This window comes from Acomys minous (genome assembly GCF_964271855.1).
Source record: "Acomys minous genome assembly, chromosome: 17".
Lineage (NCBI taxonomy): Eukaryota > Metazoa > Chordata > Mammalia > Rodentia > Muridae > Acomys > Acomys minous.
In genome coordinates this window covers 65,806,381-65,827,620 of record NC_140500.1, presented here as the reverse complement: position 1 = coordinate 65,827,620, position 21,240 = coordinate 65,806,381, and the positions used below count along the sequence as shown (strand labels likewise).

At 41.0% G+C, this 21,240-nt stretch overlaps 1 protein-coding gene across 2 annotated transcripts in view; it reads right to left on the bottom strand.

Annotated features, from left to right (window-relative positions):
- CTNNA2 (catenin alpha 2) overlaps positions 1-21,240 on the bottom strand; it is a 1,110,979-nt gene that overhangs the window by 800,239 nt on the left and 289,500 nt on the right. For both annotated transcript variants that reach the window (XM_084766203.1, XM_084766204.1), the window contains exon 4: positions 5,222-5,388. In XM_084766203.1, the coding sequence (XP_084622329.1) occupies positions 5,222-5,388 (167 nt within the window). The remainder of the gene's footprint in view (positions 1-5,221; positions 5,389-21,240) is intronic.

The following is a 21,240-nucleotide window of genomic DNA, read 5'->3' as shown; positions in this document are numbered from 1 at the left end:
ACATCTGGTTCTCAGTTAACCATGGTGTTTTAGAGGTGGTGGTACCTTCAGGACATGGGGCATCATTGGAGGAAGTGAGCATGAGGTTTTATAACCTGTTCCTAGTTCTTAACAGCCTCATATTTCCTGTTCTAAGATACTGAGTGGGCCAAGGGTCCCAATAACAACTGCAACACTTGTTACCATGGAGTCAACTACAGCAATACCCTTCCCCTCCTTGAAGGACTGTATCCCCAAAACTGTGAGCCAAAATAATCCCTTCCTTCCTTAAGTGCCTGGTTGTCAGTGACTTCATCACATCACCAAAAAATGCAAGAAATATCAAAACAGGTAGTCTTTATCTCACCTGTGTTATATTACCATATGCTAAAGAGCCTTGTTTATTTGGGAAAAAAGTGAAAAAGATGCAGATAGTTTCTAATCCGCTGTATTAACACATGTAAACACTTGTGTCCGTGTGTGTGTGTGTGTGTGTGTGTGTGTGTGTGTGTGTGTGTGTGTGAATGTGGTGTGTATTTTCAGTTTTCTATTGTTTGTGAATTCCATTCATGATACAATGCATTCTTTTTTCCTCTTCATCATAATGTAATCAGATTACATCCTGGCTGTTATCCCCTCACTTGTATCTTCCCATTCCCTCCTCAAGTCTGCTGACCTTCCTCTCCTCTTCAATCTCTTTCCTGTCCCCCTCAACGTAATTTTTTTCTTTTTTTGTGTGCTGTGTTAAAACCCAGAGTCCACATGGGTGTAGGGCAATCTACTGGACAGCTGCATCCCTCAGGACAAAAGACACTCTCTCCCCTGGCAGCAATTAATTGCAAAATAAGCTCAGAGGGTGGTGGGACTTTGTGACTTTCCCCCGTGCTTTGGGTTTCGTTAAGCTTGTGCTTGTACTTTTGTTTTTAAGTATAATTTTATTGAGCCTTTGAGAACTTCATGCATATTTTAAAATAATTTTAGCATAACTACTCCTCACTCTATCCTCTACCTCCTTCCAGACCTCCCTCAACATCTCCTTCTCCCATCTTCATGGCCTCTGGTTTTATTTATTTTTTATTTTTTAATATTTTATTAATTTATTCATATTACATCTCAATGGTTATCCCATTCCTTGTATCCTCCCATTCCTCCCTCCCTCCCATTTTCCCCTTACTCCCCTCCCCTATGACTGTGCCTGAGGAGGACCTCCTCTCCCTGTATATGCTCATAGGGTATCAAGTGTCCACAATTGAGTGGAGAGTGGGGTCTGACTTTCACATGAATTCTGGGCCCCATATTTGGCCATGTCCCCTGGATGGGGAGACCTGGTGGCACTCAGAGGAAGGATAGCAGGCTACCAAGAAGAGGTCTCTGGTTTTAAACTACTTCTTCCTAACCAGTGCTTTCTGTACGTGCATGGTCCCAGAGCCAGGCAGCAGAACAGGGGCAATCTACCAGGGTCTGCATTGGAAGAAAGCTGGCTTGCTTTTCCTTGGCAGCCAGGAGAAAACAGCCTCTCATGTTTTTAATCTTGAGTTTAGAAAATAAAGAGATGTATGCAACATTTGACGAGATTAAGCTTTTTACTAACAAAATTACTCAGAAAACACACACAATCTTTATTTGTAGTGGGTTTTTTGTCCAGATGTGCCAATATTTTCAGGGTGGTTGTCTTGAGAGGTAGTTTCATGCAATGACACCAGGACTGATGTGAACCCAAGGTGGGACACAGCCTCCACCCCAAATCAGTGCTAGTTCTAGAAACTGCAGTTCTGCATATGCCCACAAGATGGCAACATGCCACCTTCTCTGTTGCTGTGGTCTGAGAACAAATGCATTATCTAGTCTACAATCATTTTTAATTTTACTACTGACAGTCTGACAGGCCTACTTAATGTTGCTGTGTTGACCTTTGCGTGATTTTGTACTAAATCCTTTTCTTTACCACACCCCAATCTGCTGTGTGGATGACAGAATGCAACTGACATTACAAAGGGTTGCTGAAGTATCAGTTAACAGCACTGGCTGAGAGAGGTGAGGGGGGAGGGAGGGAAAGAGGGAGGGAGGGAGAAGAAGGGAGGAAATGCTCTGATCACAGGAAATGGTATTGTAGACAATCTCACAGACTTAGATTTATTCACTTAACTGTATTTATCTATGTATTTATTTAGAGATAGAGTCTCATGCATCCAAGGCCGGCCCAACATTTTGATGTAGCTGACACTTACCTTGAACTACTGATAATCATGTTTTCTACTCTTGAGAGTTCTGCCCTATGTCAGCTTTATGTGGTACTAGGGGGGGTAACCCCAGGGCTTTGAGAACAATAGGCAAGCACTCTTATCAGCTGAACTCCAGGCCCAGTACAGAGATACAGGTGCTAGAGCAGTCATAGACCCCAGAGGAAAACCCAGTATGCCATTTTCCTAGAGTAATACAGTTTCTAACTGCATTCTAGATATTTTACCTTCCAGCCACAGATAAGTCTAACTCGTATCATCATCAAAGAAATTTATATTTCAAGAGATGGAGAGCATTACAGAGATTGACAAGTGGGCAAAATGCAGATAATAAGTTGCTGTGGGTTGTCCAGCACCACTTGCTGTACCTGCAACCTCTACAGCTAAGTCTCAGGCGACATAAAGGAAAAGCCAGAGACCAGAGACAGGATTCCAGAGAGGGGAGATTACAAGAGAAAGAGGACTAGGTAAGGATGTCTGTTTTGAGATAGTGTCTAACAGGGAAGTGGTACCCTTGGAATCTCAACAATATGGTTGCTTCAACAAGATCTGCATAATGACAATGACAACTCCAATGTGAATGAAGACTTTTTTTTTATATACTTTTATTTTATTACACATGTTTAAAACAAACTACATACAGCAGGGAGAACCATGTGACAATCATAAGGATAATGAGTTCTATATATGTTACATTCATAGTGACTTGGCCACCTGCATTCGTCTCGTTTGAAGTAAGTGTTTTTCCTGTCTTGTTGGGTGTAGATTTCCGAATGAGATTCAATATCTATCTTATCTCAACTCATTTTTAAAGATCCTACCCTTAGGTGAAGACATTCAGGAAATTATGGCTGCTGGGGGAGTATCGGCTTGCTCCAAGGACAAGCACCCTGACTGGTCATCCGGTCCCAAGCAATCAGCCCTAAACACATGTGCACTTAAATGACACTAAATTAACTCAGGAGGTTATCAGTTTATCTGTCTATCCGTGTGTGTGTGTGTGTGTGTGTGTGTGTGTGTGTGTGTGTGTGTATGTGTGTGTGTGTGTGTCTGTGTGTGTGTGTGTGTGTATGTAACAATAATGATGTAAAAAGATGAGGTTTTACATTTGAAAATTAGGAGGTCAAAGAGGAGTTGGAGGGTATAAAGGGAGGCATACAAATGATGTAAATACAGTACTCATGTGTAAAATTATAAAAAAAAACAATTTTTAAAAATATAGAGTATGTTCATCATGTGGGCTACTTGAAGAGATTGTTTAGCCCATCATAACGGCCTAAGGGATGAGGAACAGCATTGCCTATGATAAGAAATGGGTGAGATGTATTGTTAACTAAATTAGGTTCAGTCCTACTGACCCACTGTTCAAAAAGGCTTCCTGAACAAAATTAGTTTTCTTAAGATGTTTTCTTTGATGTCTAAGTAGTGTGTAAGGAAAACATCATAAAACCTTCTTTCTAGCATAGTTAAATACAAATTATTTGTATTATAAAAGCTGCATATAACAGACATGGGGCTTTGGAAGTGTTTGCCACCACTACAGCCTACAAAATCTTCAGGGACATCACCATGCATGGGAAGGTACCATTTGTGCTAGAGCTAATAAACTGAATGTCACTCTTGGATTAAACCACAACAGTTTGAATTCAGTGCCCAATCAGTACATCTTAACATTGTATTTTTCCCTAATTATTTTAGGAACGGTAAAGTTCTTTCTTGAATTGTGTGCCTCATGCAGTTTGCAATAGCATTCCACCGAAAAATCTAGCATTGGAATGCCTATAATTTGAGAAAAAAATTTAACAACAATACTCCAAGCACATTCTGTTTTGTGTCATTTGGCTTCTCAGGGACCTGCTGGAAAACATGAAATGTGACACTCTGCTTTAGAGTTAAGGGCACAGAATACAAGGAGAAAAACCAGATTTTGAGATTTTTGAGGAAAGTGTGTATAAACTAAAAATCTTGGGCCTTATTCTGGGATCTAGTTGAGTAATTTTGAGAGGTTAACACTTAGGGCTTTAAAGATGTTGTGATCCCACAAGAGAACAAATTTAACACAAGTGAGGTGAATGAGCTCTCATCGCTCATCTCCTGTATCACTTTGCCTCATCGCAACTTGTTCTCTTCACTGGAAAAGAATAGAAGACCCCAAAAACAGTATGTAGGGCAAGATGCGCTAGTATTTCCCAAGGATCAGACCCAGCCAGCCACCATATGGTTCCCAGGGAAACCCTATGATTTATACCTCATCACCTGCAGACTGGGAGAAAAATCCAGGCTTTGTGGTAGTTGTGATGGATATGAGAGTCTCTGGGAAGAGACATTTTTCTCCCTCTTGTTTGTTGCAAATGTTAAGCTACAATTCTGTTTAGCAACTAGTAAAACTGTGGGAGGCCTTGTGGTCACAGATCAAAGAAGTTAGCTTAGGCTCTGAATTGGTAAAAATCTGTGGCCATGACAAGAGAACAAAAGAATTACAAGAGACTCCATACAACATGTGAGGTATGGATGAAGGGGCCACAGAAGTACAGAGACTCAGTTGAGGTGCTTGGTGTAAGAAGACTGGCTGTACTCAAAAAAGGCATGAACTGGGCAATGTTCTATTGCCAGACCACAATAATTTCAAGTGTATATTAGTTAATATATCTTTAAAAATGCACAAATAAGGGAGGGGATAACCACTGAGATGTAATATGAATAAATTAATAAAATAAAAAAATGCACAAATAAATTAGCATATGCCAGGCTCCTATCTTTAAGACTGTCATGCCACTTATTCTAGGAAGCAATGAATTCAAGCTCTATGTTTGAAAGAGGGGCGATGACCCAGATGAAACTTAGCTATTTGAATACTCTATGGGCTATAAATGAGCTACTAGAACAATTTGGTGGTACCCTGGGAAGGGAGTTGAACCAGGCTGCCTATGAGCAGTGGAGCATGCTTAATCCTTCCCAGCTGTCCCCCCACCCAGGAGTCTTCATGAGGTCTACATACTTACAATTTTCAGATGAGATAAAAGTCTCATAACATCTGCCATGTCGGCTAGGATTAGCAAGCGTGTGACAGCGGATAGCAGAGCCCGTGCTGCCCGAACCATGGTGCCCCGCTTGACCGAAGAGCAGGGGTCATCAGCAAACTCAGAGGAGGCGATCCGCATTGTCTCACCTGCAAGAAAACACAGAGGTGGACTGGTAGTGAGGATGCTAAGAGCATAGTAAACTGGCAGATCTGTGGATATCCAATACCGACCTCACTGTGAGGTTGGCACTTGTAAAATACCAGTATCATATAGGGCCTTTCAAGTCTAGATTACCAAAGCATGGACTGAGCTACTGGATAAAGGAAGGTATTATTTCTCACTAAGGTGTAAAATGATGGTTTTAACACCAATAGGAAAATCATTTAATGTATTTGGTTTAAAAACTAAGAATAACTTATGTAAGAGCCCAAATAAAGTTACTTTAAAAAAAAAGTGCACCAACAAGTAGCACCCAGATAAAGGGCTTGGAATAATGGAGAAATCTGGTTTCTAATGCCACAGAGGAGATGGCAGTGTACTAAGAAATGGATATTGTTTTTCAGGACATCAACAAAACATTTATTGTGGCTAGGGCTGCTGGGTTCTTTCCTGCTTTTCTCCAGAGGGGATTTTCTATATAGTTTTTTCTTTTTTCTCCTATAGTCCTTATCTACAAAAAGTTTGGGAGAATGGCTGAGCAATTTTAAAAATTACAAATGCAAAATAGAGGAAGATGACAGGCAACTGAAGAGGTTATAGGTAGAGGTTAAAATGCTCAGAAAGCAAAAAGAGTTAGAAAAGGAAGAATGAAAGAATTCTGATCTGGTGACTGGGCAGGAGGAAAAAGAAAGGCAGACTGGGTTAGGAGGCAGATCACTGCCTAGCTCTTCCCTATGTAATTTCTTTCTCAAGTTCCCACAGCCCCTGGGTGAGGCGGGCAGCCTAGAGGGGCAGGAGGCAGCTGTGCAATACAACAAAGTTAAAGAAAACCAGCTTGTTTGGAAAGAAAGGGTTAATCTTAAGCAAACTGAGCCACCAGAAGGGTGACTTGGAGCTACAGGAACACCATCATTAACCTTCCCAGTAGCTGACAAAAACCTTAGATATTAAAATGTCCAGTGCTTTAACTGTGGTTAATCCAGCCATTTACAAAGAAATTTTAAGGCTAAAAGCCTCAGAACTCAAAATATCAGGCACGTTAACTCTGATAAATATGGTACTTTCAAAGTCATTTCTCAAAATTACTGATGCGGTAACTGTGAGAAATATGGTACTTTTTTTTTTTTTTTTTAAACCATAGAAGGGAAGAAGCCATTTCTAGTTGCAATGGTTTCTCCAAAAAAAAAAAAAAAAAAAAAAAAAAGGCTTTCAAGGTTTGAAGACTCTGTGGTAAGACCATTGGACAAATGAATGCAGGTCCAAGAGAGATATACAAAGTAATCTTTTGTAGTCAGGAAGCAGCTTTGGAGCCCGAGCTCCAGGCTCAGGAGCAAAAAGTATGAGCTATCTGAGATAAGAACAGCTGAGAGTTTTCAGGTTGTAGATAACAAGCAAACAAAACCTTCACTGACTACTGAATTGAAAAGGGTTCAGTTCATTGATACTGTCTCTGTTTATAATTTTTCACTGAACACAGCACAATTACTGGCTTAAAACAGAAAGAGGGAAGTGCAGTGAGAATGTTAGTGCCTTAAAATCCCAGTTACGGGCACTGGAGAGACGTCTCAGAGGCTAAGAGCACTGGCTGCTTCAGGTTGTCCACAGCATCAGGACAGCAGCCTCATGCCTGCTCTGGCAGGGGAGAGAGTCTGACAACTGACGATGCTTTAATTCTACAGGCTTCGGAGAGGGCATAAAAAGACCAGAGCCGTAAGAGAGGAGGCGTGGCTGTTTCTCCTGCTGGTTCCTCCTCCTGCCATTGCTGGTTTGTGAAGTGGCCATGAGAAAAGAAACAAGAAGAGTAAATTGGAGATATCCAAACTAGAAGAAAATTGGAGATGCCCCAAGGAACTCAACACCCCTAATCAACAAGTAGTAGTAAAAATATCGCTATGCCCTCTCTTTCCACTAACCTTTCTCCTAACTGATACTGTGGTGATGGCAGGGATTAGGTGACAAAGGTGGTAGACATAAGAACTGAAATAAAGTAGCTAAACCAATATGGCATCAAACTTCCTCTAAGCTTAACTCTCCTGTCTCTTCATTTCCTTGGAGCCAAAGCAAATTCCTAGGCAGCTAGCTGAGATGACTGACACACAAGTCTTGAAGTGAATTGCACCACTATTCTAGGTTGCATTCTGTTGCTGCAGTAAACACCATGACCATGGAAATTTGTAGAAGGAAGGGGTTTCTTTCCTGTATGCTTCCTCAGTCTATCACTGAGGAAGGGCAGGGCAGAGAACGCAAGCAGGAACCAAATCAGAAACCATGGTTTGGAACGCAGGAACAGAGCTTATTGGCTTGTGCTCTGGTTAATGCTCAGCTAGCTGTTTTGTGTAGCCTAGAACTATCTGTATAAGGATGGCACAACTTACACTAGGGCTGGGCCATGCCACATCAATCATAAACTAAGACAATCTCTCATAGATACCCACAGTGGCCAATCTGATACAGCAGTGGTTCTCAACCTTTCTACTGTTCCTATCTTTTAATACATGAGTGGTGACCCCCAACTATAAAATTATTTTCATTGCTACTTCATAACTGTAACTTTGTTACAGTTATAAATCATAATACAAAGATCTGTTTTCTGATGGTCTTAGGCGGCCCCTGTGAAAGGGTTGCTCCAATCTACAACCACAGGGTGAGAACCACTGTGAGAGAGACAACTCTTCAGTTTAGGTTCACTCTCCAAAGATGCCTCTAGGTTATGCTAAGTTGACAATAATAAGTAGATAGGACACCCATGGTGGACTCTTAAAACGCTGACCTTTTAAAGCCTGCTCTTAGGAGGCAGAGGCAGGAAGACAGGTGCAAGTCTGCAGTCAGTCTAATTTACACATCAAATTCTGGACTGTGTAAGACTGCACAGCAAGATCATCTCAACAAAAAAAAAAAGGAAGGAAGAAAGGAAGGAAGAAAAAGAAAGAAAATAAAGGAAGAAAGAAAGGAAGAAAGGAAGAAAGGAAAAGAAAGGAAGGAAGAAAGGAAGGAAGGAAGAAGGGAAGAGAAAGAAAAGATCATTGCAAAGGACTATGCTCTTAACTGAGGTAATAAAACAATGAGTACAGAGAAACTCAAGCTCCATACTTCCAAACCTCTCTTGAAGCTTCCTAATCAATGTAGAGTACATTTAGGAAACTGGACTCCATTTGGCACTTGCCGCATTATGAAATGGCCTTTGGAATTTTTTTTATACACATATAATTTTTTTCTCCTTTATTAATTTATTCTTGTTACATCTCAATAGTTATCCCATCCCTTGTGTCCTCCCATTCTTCCCTCCCTCCCATTTTCCCCTTATTCCCCTCCCCTATGACTGTTCCTGAGGGGGATTACCTCCCCCTGTATATGTATTCACTTACCAGGAAACTGAGACAGAGGGGAGGACATTCTAGTGGGACTCTAGATGAGAGAATCATGGGAGAATGGCAAAGTAGAAGGATCCAGAGGGTCCTAGAATCCTACAAGTAGAACATTATGATAGGCAGATTTGGGCACAGGGGTCCCACTCAAACTAAGGCACCAGCCAAGGACAATACAGGCGGTAAACCTTAAACCCCTACCCAGATCTAGACAATGTGGAGAGTGGGATATTACTTTCTCACATACTCTGGTGCCTCACCTTTGACCATGTCCCCTGGAGGGGGAGACCTGGTGGCACTCAGAGGAAGGACAGCAGGTTACCAAGAAGAGACTTGATACCCTATGGCCTTTGGAATTTAAACGATGGCTAGGAACACCCATTCTGGCCTCAGGAGTTCCTTCTCTCATGAGAAAGCAAGCTTCTAAACACACACCAGAATACAGTGACGAAGTGCCAGATGCACGAGCAGAGTGAAGGTGACGGAAAGAAACTACTGATCTCCTCATTTAGTACCCGAGTGGTACGGGGGAGAGCAGTCTTCTCTCATGAGGTGTGAAAAAAGAGAGGTGCCTTCCCACTCAGGCACAAAGATGAACACAGCATGTGACTTGGAAGCCTGGAGGCTCAGGCTGAGCAATGGGAACTGTGGCTGCATGGAAGGGTATGTGAGAAAGAGGCTGGGACATCACACCATGTAAGAGGTTTGTGTTGAGAGAGAGAAAAGTCACCATTGGCAGAGAGAAAGTGACTCTAATAGATGTTTATTTTGGACAATATATCAGCCATATTATATACGGTAAACTGGAAGGGCAATAGTAGGAAAGAAAAACCAGGCAAAGGACAAATATAGTTAAGGTAAGAGCAGTGGACCAGGAATAAAAAGGAACCAAATAGATAGAGGGGAAGCAGTGTGTAGAAGTCTTTGAAATACAGGCCGTGGTTGTTGGGAAGAGAATGTGGTGCTGATGATGACTATTAAGGATACAGGAGTCAGGTACATGTGTGATAAGAGGGATGGAAGATATGGGAAACAAAGGGAGATGATTAACCATGACAAGCCAGCTACTGTATTGGTGATGAGTACCCTACAGGGGAGGAGGGCTGGCAGGAAGAGCTTTGTATAGTGGAGCACACTAAACAGCAAGTGCAGTGGATCAGGCCAATTTTGATTGGTATGAGACAGTTTGTTCAATATTGTAATAGAAATGATTATGGTTTTCTTTTAAGCAAAACACAGCCAAGTTATATAAAACCAACTACAGTTTGAGTGTGTACATTTTCCATTTACGCTAAGACACAAAGGGAAAGAAACCAACCATTTTATAGGCAGGCCAAAATAGAGTATAATTCTCTCAATTGGTGTTAAAATTCATTCACCCCTTATAGCAATCTGATTTTCTATTGAGAAATGTGGGCAAGTAGGGAAATGTATTGTATCATTGTGTCCTCTAAAGATGCTATATCACCTAAAGAAAGTATATTTTTCTAGTTTAAAGTTTTTGCAGAGGTGAAAAAGAAAAAAATCCATGGTGTGTTAAAAGAACTTTGGGAAAAGATAAAATTTCATTTTTGTGCCAGTACATTGGTGAATTGTTAAGACTCACAATCCTTGGAAGTCTAAAACCAATTTCAATTAGAGGTTGCAATTATCAATTGCTTATTAATACCCATGTCCCACATTTCACACACACACACACACACACACACACAAACACACACACAGAGGGGGGCACTACTTGGATGACTCCAGTTTCTACAGAATAAACTGGGGTGAGCTCTACCTTGGGTGAGAGGAAAGCACTAGGCTAGGGTTACTCACAGAACAAATGACTCGAAAATGACAATTTAGCACATCTCCTCCCAGCACATGGAGGGCAGAGTATTGCTAAACAGACCGTGTCTAAACCAACTGGATTTTCCAGTTCAAAAATTCAAACAGTGGATCAGGGTAACACAATATATCACCACGCCATACACATGATGAAGCATAGTGCATCAAAGGTGGTAAATGGTGACATAGTATCAGGATAGAGTTCTAGTAAATAAACCTGGGGCCCATCTAGGCATTACTGGTAAGGTGGGAGGTCAAGATGGACAGTGAGGTCCAGAAAGGCTCCTGGGAAGGATGAAGAACTAACATAAAAAACCAGACTGGCAAAGAGCAAAGATGGAACTTTCTGCACTTCCCCACAAAGGCTGAATGAAATGTAGAACTTCATTTCAGTGTGTGTGATAGCAACTGGCTAATTGTAATATTACATACACACCCCTAAATGGAGATTTAAGACAAAGGGGTTGAGGCTGCGGCTTAGTTGAAGATTGTTTGCCCACCATGAACAAGGTCCTGGGTCCAGTTTTCAGCACTACAAAACAAACAAATAAATAAAAATCCAAAAAGTACTTTTGATGTCAAGGTAGCTTAGTTGGGAAGAAGTTTACCATTAAACCTGATGATCTGAGTTTGATCCCACATGGAGGAAGTAGAAAAACAACTCCTGAAAGTTGTTCTCTGACTTCCACATGTGTGCTCTGGCACATATACATGTCCCTGCTCCAACACAATAAATAAATAAATAAAAACATAATAGGGTATTAATGGAGCATATAACCCACAAGGTTTCATGTAGAACTGATTGTGACAGAGTCTGAGAGGGAAGGCCTGTGCTACAGCAATGATCGAAGAAAGCTCATGCTAAGGTCACATAAAGCCCTTACTTTTAGTTCATCCTTGGCCCTCAAAATGTCCAAGTATTTCCTTACTCTGGTCTTCTCACTCCTTGAAAGTCTGTCTTCTCTTAAAAGACTGCCCCTGCTTCTGTGTTAACTGTGGATTTCTGTTCAAGTCTTTATGTGGAGACACTAGGACCTAGAAGTCACCCTAGAATGCCCTCTAATTCCCAGCCTCAGCCACTGTTACTCACAGTAAGTAGTCTGATAGAGACCCAGTAAAGAGGAGACGGACAGAAAGAGAAGGGAAAAGAGAAAGGAAAAGAGGCAGATACGCATATAAAGAAAGACACAGAGCAGTGAAAACAGACAGAAGAAAAATAAAAGCAGACTAAGAAAGAAGGGGAAGGACAGCGGGAGGGAGAAAGGGAAGAAAAGAAAAAGGGAGGGAGGGAGAAAGAGAGGGAGGGAGAAAGGCAAGGAAGAAGAGGAGAGGAAGAGCTCACTCTCCCAAGGGAAAATGTAAGTTTGTAACTGTACATCTCAGGCTAGGTTCTGAGCATGCTCTGAAATAAATAGCAGGTAATTTCACTCAGTTTAAATGAAAAACTAAAAGCCCACTCTAAGCAGATACAAATGATCTCACGTTGTTAAAGATCCTGAAGAAAAGCCAATGAGAAATCAGCGATAACACTAATGTGTCTTATATCCCTGTAGCTTTAGGATTACTGGGACAAAACGGAAATCTATATTACAAAATGATAGGCAAGTTTATCATGATAAAATTAGCTATTTTCTCGGGGAACTGCTTTTCTGTAAGACTGAAATAATAAGCCAGGGAAACAGAAGAGTATGTAGGAGAGGAGAGGGGTACTGGAGAGGGGAAAGCAGGAATCTGCTGTGAAGACTCTGATTTCCTTAAGTCTCCATCACCTGCTGGAAAGAAAAATAACTTGACTGAGGGGCTAGAAGCAGCCTGACTTATGTAGTTCTTTCACTTAAAAACTTATGACAGGAACCTTGATCTAAAAGCTCCACATATTTTAACACACATTAAAGGTGAAAAACCTCTACCTATATTTATAGCTGGGTGTGTATGTATGTACATAAATCACAAGGTGGGATCTGCGTACGTAATAGAACATGCACGATTTTGTCTTCCTGAGTTTGATTCTTCTCAATTAATATTTCATTTCCCAGATCTGAGGACACATGTGACATGAAATCAAAAAGGAGACTTGGAAGGAAGAAGGGGTCAGGAAGGAAGTGGGGTGACGTGTGAGTAAATTACATTTTGTTTGAAAACGCCATAATGGCATCTAATAAACTGTATACTAATTTAAAAACAAAAACAGATTTGAAGACTGGGAATAGGCGTTTAAAATCAGAAAGGTTCTGACTCCAGCTGTTCCTAACTATGTGATCTCAGTGCTCCTGAGACCACGTTGTTTCTGTCCCTTAACTATAAAATGGGGGTGAAAAATAATATTAGTTGTCTTACCGATTTCTTATTTAGGCTAAAATTAAAGGTGATATACTCCAGGCTCATGGCATAAGCCTTTACCTATATCATGGGCTGCTGTGGCTCTAGCTGGACATGTCCGTGTGGGCTCAGGCATTTGCACAGCTGGCTCCTGGCTGGTGGCCCTAAGGAAGGTTATGAAATGTATAGAAGATGGAGCCTTGATGGAAGAAGTGGAACACCACAGGTAGACTTGAGGCGTTGAGACTTGAGCCTGACCTCTCATCTTGTTCTCACTCTTATCTCTCGCTCCTGGGCTGTGCTTTTACCACTGACCAGCATGCCTGCTGTGCCATGACTGTATCTCTTTGGAACTCTAAGACAAAATAACCTTTATCTCTTTTAGGTTGCTATTTTTTTTTCTCAGCAATGGAAAGGTAAACCATGCTGATGGTCTAATCATTATTATTACTAATACAGTTTCCAACCCCACTGCTTGATTTTCACAATGTAATAAGAAGAGTTGAAGTACTGGTTACAGATTAGAAGCATATTTTTGGATATCTAATTGCTGTGCTTCTTGTTGAAAAGCAATAAAATAACTGTCACTCCCTGTACTCTAGTAGACTGTCCCACACCTGTGCATACACAGGCAGGCCTAAATGGACTTAGAGAAAATTAAATTAAAGGCATTAGATTAAAGGAAAGAAAATTAGTTGTGAAGAAAAAGTGGTTGGATAATTGGAAGGATGTGGGTTAGATTTGATCAAAATACACTATATGCATGTATGAATAGTAAATAAATAATTTACAAAGAAAATATCTGTGTGGTGAAAACTTTTTATTTTAAGTCAGTGTACATTGTTTAAATGTTACTTGGCTTGAAAAAAAATTAAAAAAGGATGCTTGCTTTGGGTATCAGCCTACCCAGGAGACAATGGTCTTTGTATACACAACTGACCATAATCTTGATGTGATATGTGCTAATATGTGGAACGATAAGCCATGGTGATAGTGCACAGAAGGGCCCCAGGTAGAGAACAGTCTTAGGAAGAGGGAGAGTGCTTTAGAAGTAAATGGTAATCCCAAATGACCCAAGAACATGGCTCATTCCTGGGAGAGTGGTCTGCTGCACGTAAGACAAGCACATTTTAGAAATCTGATCACTGCACTTCTACAGAACTGTGAGGTGAGGCTAAGAAGTACAGGGTGATGATGGGATGGACAACACAAGCGCTGCCAGCCTGCCATGCTGAGGGTTACCTCACAGCTTTCCTTGCATGTTCCTAGCAGTAGCATTCAAGGGTCTTACTTCCTGAATTCACACTGATGAAATGAAAATGAAGAAAAACACAAGCTGCAGAATAAGCTTGGCAGAATAACCAGAATATCGGAGAACAATGGCCAATGAGGCCAAAGGGGAGAGAGACATTCCAATGAGCCTTCACATGCCTGATGTGATGATATACATTGACAATAGCTTAATTACTAAGGAAACAGCTGGTCTATATGGGGACTGAAAACCGCAGACAATTAAAAGTCACCAAAAATAACATTCATAGTTCTAACAACTTAAGACCAATCACCAAGGGATGGAGGACAGTTCTTTAAATCTGTATTTTTGCCAGCATTTAAACTGGTTGCATTGTGACCCATTGTATAGTTACACAGCATATTGACAGTTAATTAACTCTTTTCTTTTTCCAGCAAAAAAAACTCCTAAAGATGGTGAGCAAAAAAGCAAAGTTCTCCATCTTCCACAATCTTAAATCTGACTCTGAATTTCTGTCTGTCTTTCTATTTGTCTTTCTCCCCCCTCACCCATTGTTGCTTGCCAAAACAGTTTTTTCTGTAGCCCAGGCTGACCTAAGATTTGCTGTGGATGCTAGGGTGACCTTTTGAACTCCTTGTCCTCCTGTCTTCTTTTCCTAAGCACTAGGAATGTAGGTAGTCCTCCAGGGAGAACTTCCTGCTTTTTCTTCCCTTTTCTTTCTTTCTTCCTTCCTTCCTTCCTTTCTTTTTTTTTACATTTAAAAATTATTTAAATAATTTATTCAGATTACGTCTCAATTGTTATCCCCCCACTTGTATCCTTCCGTTCCTCCCTCCCTCCCTCTTTCACCCTATTACCCTCCCGTAGGCCTGTGACAGAAGGGGACCTCCTACTCTACCATATGCTCACAGCCTATCAGGTCTCATCCAGATAGCCTGCTTCCCCTTCCTCTGAGTGCCACTAGGCCTCCCCAGCAAGGAGTAGTGGTCACATAGGTGGCACCAGAGCTTATGTCAGAGTCAGTCTCTGCTCTCCACACAACTGTGGAGAATGTACTGCCCTTTAGCTAGATCTGAAAAGGGTTTCTAGGTTTGCTGCATGCATTGTCCTTGGTTGGTTTTTAAACAGTAATTGAGTAGATGTTGTAAAACTTCAGAATGTTTTATCATTTTGACTATTTTGTAGAAGTGTTGAGATGGCGCTACAGCACTCAAAGACCCAACAATGTTCCAGCTGGTTCATTTTCAAAGCATACTGGGAAAAAATATCTTCACTTGTGATAAAGCAAACTGATATAGGCAAATGTGGAAAACAAACAAACAAACAAACAAACAAACCAGAAATTGTGACATATCCCTAGTGGGATCCTGACACTTGATACCTGTTTGGAGGGATGGGTGGGGTCAGTTCTCATTTCACAAGAAGCATCCTGAGTTGGTTGATAATTGAGCTGCATTGATTTAGCTGAGGACATTAAGCCAATGCAGAGACATCTTTCTGAGAGCAGTCGGTTGGTGAGGAGCGGGCTGGTGCTGCTAGAGGACTCATGATTTCTTCTGCTTTACAGATCCCATTAGCTGTTGTGTATATTGACTTAATGACTCTTTCCATCTCAGAATCCTTTCCAGTCATCTCAGTATTATAACATAGTTCTCAGTGGTTCTCCCTCTTGTCACTTATAAGAACTATTGTCTTTTTAAGAGGTCAAGATGCCCCAAGTTCTATTCAGAATGCTTTAACTATACCAACATATGACTGATGGAGAAAGTCTAATGGGGTAAGTACACTCATTCCATCATTTTCTCAGAACAACTGAGTATAGAAAGGGAAGCTTATTTGACCAAGGTTAACTGTGTGCTAAGTAGCAAAGTGACTATTTAAAGCTAGCTAGCTCTAGAAACACTCCTTTCGAAATAACCCTTAACATCTGTTCACTCCATTAAAAGTATCTGTTTGTATATTCCCTCAGCGGCTTGAGATTAGAAGTTGAAGGCCTATCAACATGGCTATTTGGTCTATTGAGTATAGGCAAAATAGAAAGGCAGAAAGAATGAAGAAAGAAAAGGATGGTTAGATAAAGAGAAGGGAAGAAGGAGAGATGGAAGGGAAGAAAGGAAGTAGAGACGAAAGCAGTAGGGAAGAAAGGAGGTAAACACGGGCATTTCTACAAACTATTCCCAGGCACACCACTTCCGTCCTGTTACAGCAAGGGCTGATTTGGGACTGCCTTGGACTGTGTACATCTGAGTCTTCAAACTTTGCCCTAGCCTGGAAGGTTGGCCAGTGTAGAAGCCATGATTACAACGCCATACTTTTCCTCTTGACATGTGAGGCCTGTTAGACAACGTGATGATGCCTTCTTATGAAAATGTCTCTTCCGTTCTAGGAGACCAGAAATTTTGCTGGACTTCAAAGCCACCATTGACAACACATCTTGAAGTCACTGAAGTCTGCTTTTTTATGGAATGCTCAGTGTTTGGTTAACCTTCCTTTAACTTCCCTTGGATTTCCCATGTAATCAACTTTTATGTCAGCTGGTGCATAGCTGTAACCTTAAATCATGTACTCCTCCGTGCCCCCCAAATGTGTGCTTGCATGCTATGGTTTTAAAAAGTGCCAAAAAGAACAAATAGGTTAAAAACCACCTTATAAGAAAAATACCATGAATGTTGGAAGTTACATGGCTGTGAATTTATCCATTTGATTACAGTGGAGTACTGTTTCTTATCCAGGTCAGTTGGAGACAGATACAATCAGAAGAACTTGGGAATCCTGTTAAAGATTTTTATAAAATATATCTCATTCCTTCTATATGATGATATTTGGGCAGGTTAAAAAACAGTGAGAAAAAATTCTTTTCTGGAGGACATAGACACAGACAGACAGATTCACAAGAGAGCATCCAGATAGGCACAGACAGAGACTCAAACAAAAGACAGAAAGGAAAAGACATAAGACACAGGGAAGGTTGAAGCAGGGGATTTAAATCTGGGCTCACTCTTTGCTAAATTATTCCACAGTAAAGTGCTTTAATTTTTCCCATAATGTGACATTGGTGACTCTGTCATCATTAATGCATTCAAACCAAACCGAGACAAGGTATCTGCTAATGAGCAAACGTTAGGAAGAAAAACAGAAAGCTTGCTAGGGTCCCCTTTGAATTATAGAAAGTTTCACTGTAGCAAGAGGGAAAGTTCAAATTTATGGAACTTCATAATGGTATGATTTGCTTTCCCCTGTTTATTTTTTATTTGAGAAAGGCAGGAGCTAGGAAAAAGCCGCATCTTTCTCTTTCTTTGCTCTTGCCACATAGAAAGTTGCTACAAAAAGAGAGATACCCTAAAACATTTTTTTTGAAACAGCAAAGAACATGAAAGGCAAGATATGCATTTCACCCCAGGGTGCTTATGATTCAAGCCATGATTAGGGAAAAGGTCAGCAATTCACAAACCGATTTCCCCCTGAGGATCAAGATTGGTGAAAGTCAGTATTTTCTAAGGCAAAATCTACATTAAAATCAGTTTCCTACCAGAGCTCTTGAAGCACTGAACACCTACTGAGAAACTTGCCCAGGTCGCCCCTTACAAACCAGTCTTCACAAGAAAGCCTTCTTGGCTTAAGGAAAAAGTCAGAGAGGGTTACTGGTTTGGTCAGTAACCAGAATTCAGATGCCCAGAAGCCATGTCAAGAATTGGGTGTGGTCACCCTTGCATCTGCAACTACCACTGTGTGTGTATGTGTGTGTGTGTGCGCCTGTGCGTGTGCATGTGCATGTGTGATTGTGTGTGTGTGTGTGTGTGTGTGTGTATCTGTGTGTGTACCCATGCATGTAATATGTAAAGGACACAGGAGGAAATCAAACACCCTCTATCATTTTCTACCACCTTCCCTTGAGATGAGCCCATCACTGAACCAGGAGCTAGGCAGGCAGCCAGCAAACTCCAGCAATCCTCGGGTCTACACACACACACACACACACACACACACACACACACACACACACACACACACGTACACAGACAGAACCATTAATCGAAACCACACCAAGATGATTTCAGTATTGCAAAGTAAGAAAGTGCCTGTCTCTCTGTCGTTCTAGAAAGGGTCCTGCTAGGGCTTTGTGATCTTTTGTTGATTTCCTTTTCTCAAGCAGCTCTCTGAGAACACAAGAAATTTGGTAAAAAGTCTCAGAGATCTGTTGACATGAATGGCCCTCAGGTGACTGTAAAACTAGCGAAGTGTTGGTCCAGGTGAGTGAGACCCCCCACTTTCATCTTCAGTTTAAAGACTGAGAAAGAGCAATGTAAAGCCACCTGAAGAATATCTGGTGGCTGGTGGGGGTCTCTCCTAAATGTCCCAACAGAAAGTTCTGGTCACATTCTCCAGGGCTGTGAAACCACAAATGTACAACATACCAGGAACCAGTAACAATCGTTTCACTAACACAGTTCCTATTCAGCCACATAACCATGTTTTGTCCCTAGCCTGGGTTGAGAGGTTCCAAGAGCGTGGTCTGCATCTGGTCAGTGGTCTGCATCTGGTCAACCCAGCACTCGTTAACAGGCCTGGTCATGGTTCCAAGGCTATTCTCCCTCTCTGGAGATGTGTTCAGTGTGCAAAACCACAAGTGTCACTAACTGATGATTAAGTGTATTGAGTGTTATGAGCTATTAAGCATCGTTAGAAATGGCAATACACTACCTGGCAGAATGCACAGATCGTTAAGCATATGGATTTTAATTATTTCAGCTATATCCTTCTCTGGGGTTGGGAGGAGAGGGTGAAAGCTAATTTTATATTGTAGTAGCCAGTGAGACTATCACGCTGCAGTGTGGCATACTTCCCAAACGATGCCTTTGCAAAGACCTGTTAAATATAGCAACTGCCGTGTTCCATAAAAGGCGATTATCATCTTGGGCTGGGGTATAATAGAAGGCCATAAACTCGGAGATGTTAAACAGTCACGTGCTAAGCTGAAGAGGAAAAAATGGAATAACTCAGCAGATCATTAATCAAGTTGTACTATTTTCATTGCATATGTGTGTGTGTGTGTGTGTGTGTGTGTGTGTGTGTGTGTGTGTAGTATATATATATAATTTCTACTTCTGAGTATGTGTGTGTATATGTATCAGTGGCCTATGCCAGTGTAGGTGTTTGTGCATGTTTTTAAAGGTAGGGAGCATGTAAGAACCTGAGCATAAGGTAAATTCTACTCTTGTTCTCTACTTTACTTTCCTAGGTCGGATGTCACCAATTGTGCTGGACTAGCTGGTGACCAAGCCCTGGGGGGCCTCCTCTCTCTGTCCCGGAGCACGAGCGTTACAGGATCATTCTGCAGGACCCAGGTATGTATGTGAGTGCTGAGAATTGAACTCGGGTTCCCATGCTTGCACTGTAAGTACTTTGTCAGCTAAGACTTCTCCCTAGCCGGTCAGGGAGAAATACATATTTTCATAATATAAAGAGAAAAATAATGGTGACAAGCATATACAACTGGCTGTAAAAGAAGTGCATACGAGAAAAGCATTAATATATTTTATATATTTTTATTGAAAATAATTTTTTCATGCAATATGCTCTGAACATAGTTTCCTCTCTCTCCATTTCTCTCAGATTTTCTGTACCTTCCTACCCAACCCACCTCCAACACCTTTCTTTCTCGCCCTTCAGAAGACAGCCAAACAAACAAATGTAATCTTTTTTTAAAAAAGCACAAGAAACAGACCACATATACATGGTGCTATAAATTCATTTGAACATCTAGAAATATCAAAAATTAGCATCTGCATGACTTGAAAATTTTAAACATCAAAAGTATGTAAGGCAAGACTATAAAGAATACGCAGTTGGCTTATTTATATTGTTGTCAGTAAAGAATACTTTGGCTGAGATTCCCGTTCGCCTCACAATCACAGCACAAATCAAGCCCACTAAAATGTCAGCACCCTGGGAACAGCGTTCCATAGTGGTAGTTAAATATGACATTGAATATGATAAACAAAACAAGGAACCACACCATAGTTTGCATCTGGAATGCACAGGAAAAACAATGTGATCATCAATAATGCCAGAACACCTGAGGACTTGAATTTGCGAGACTAGACATCTATAAGTTGTTCTCTGCTGTCCATCTGCTCACTGAAGAGTATATGCTTACACACACACACACACACACAAACACACGTGTGTATACATACATACATACATACATATACACACATACAATAAGTGAATGTAAATTTTTTAAACATTAGTATGAACATCTGACTGAGCTCAAACAGCATCCAGAACCAACAATTTCAATGTGGAAATAAAGAGGGCTCTGTGATCAGTCCTGCTGATAAAGATACAGTTTAAATCAGAGTAAGGAAGGACAGATTTAATGTCTACGTTCTATAACTTAATCATACATCCGCATGCCAGTTCTAATGGTATAAAGCAACTTAACTTTACAGAATAAAAAAAGACCCAAGCAACTGCTCTAGGGATCACTACTAATGGTGCTATAAAATTCCAGTTCAAGACATGCAGGGTGGTTTTGTTTGGTACAGTGTTTGCTGTGTTCCACAGCCAAACTGGTAGCAGAGGTCAAATCCAGCCATGACCTTTAGTATAGAAATCTGTTCATCTTCCCAGAAGACATAAAATGCTAGTTTTTTGTTATAGTTATTTATGTGTTTTTCTTTCTTCCTACTATTTGTTGTTTGATATGCTCTCTTAGACAACATACAAACTTATATTTTCCTTTACATTAGAATAGATACTGTACAAAAAATTAAATTTAATTTATTTTTAAATTTTTATTCATTTTACACCCCAGCTGTAGCCCCATCCCTCATCTCCTCCTGGCCCTACCCTTCCTCTCTCTTGCCCTCTGGCCCCTGTCTCCTAGCCTTCAGAGAGGGAGAGCCCTTCTCCCCTACCAACTGACCCCAGCCTATCAAGTCTCATCAGGAACACCTGTCTCCTCATCCTCCGTGGTCTGGTAAGGCTCCCTCCCCTGGGAAAGTGATCAAAGAGCAAACAACAGAGTCCAAGGCATGGACAGCCAGCCTCTGCTCCACTTAATA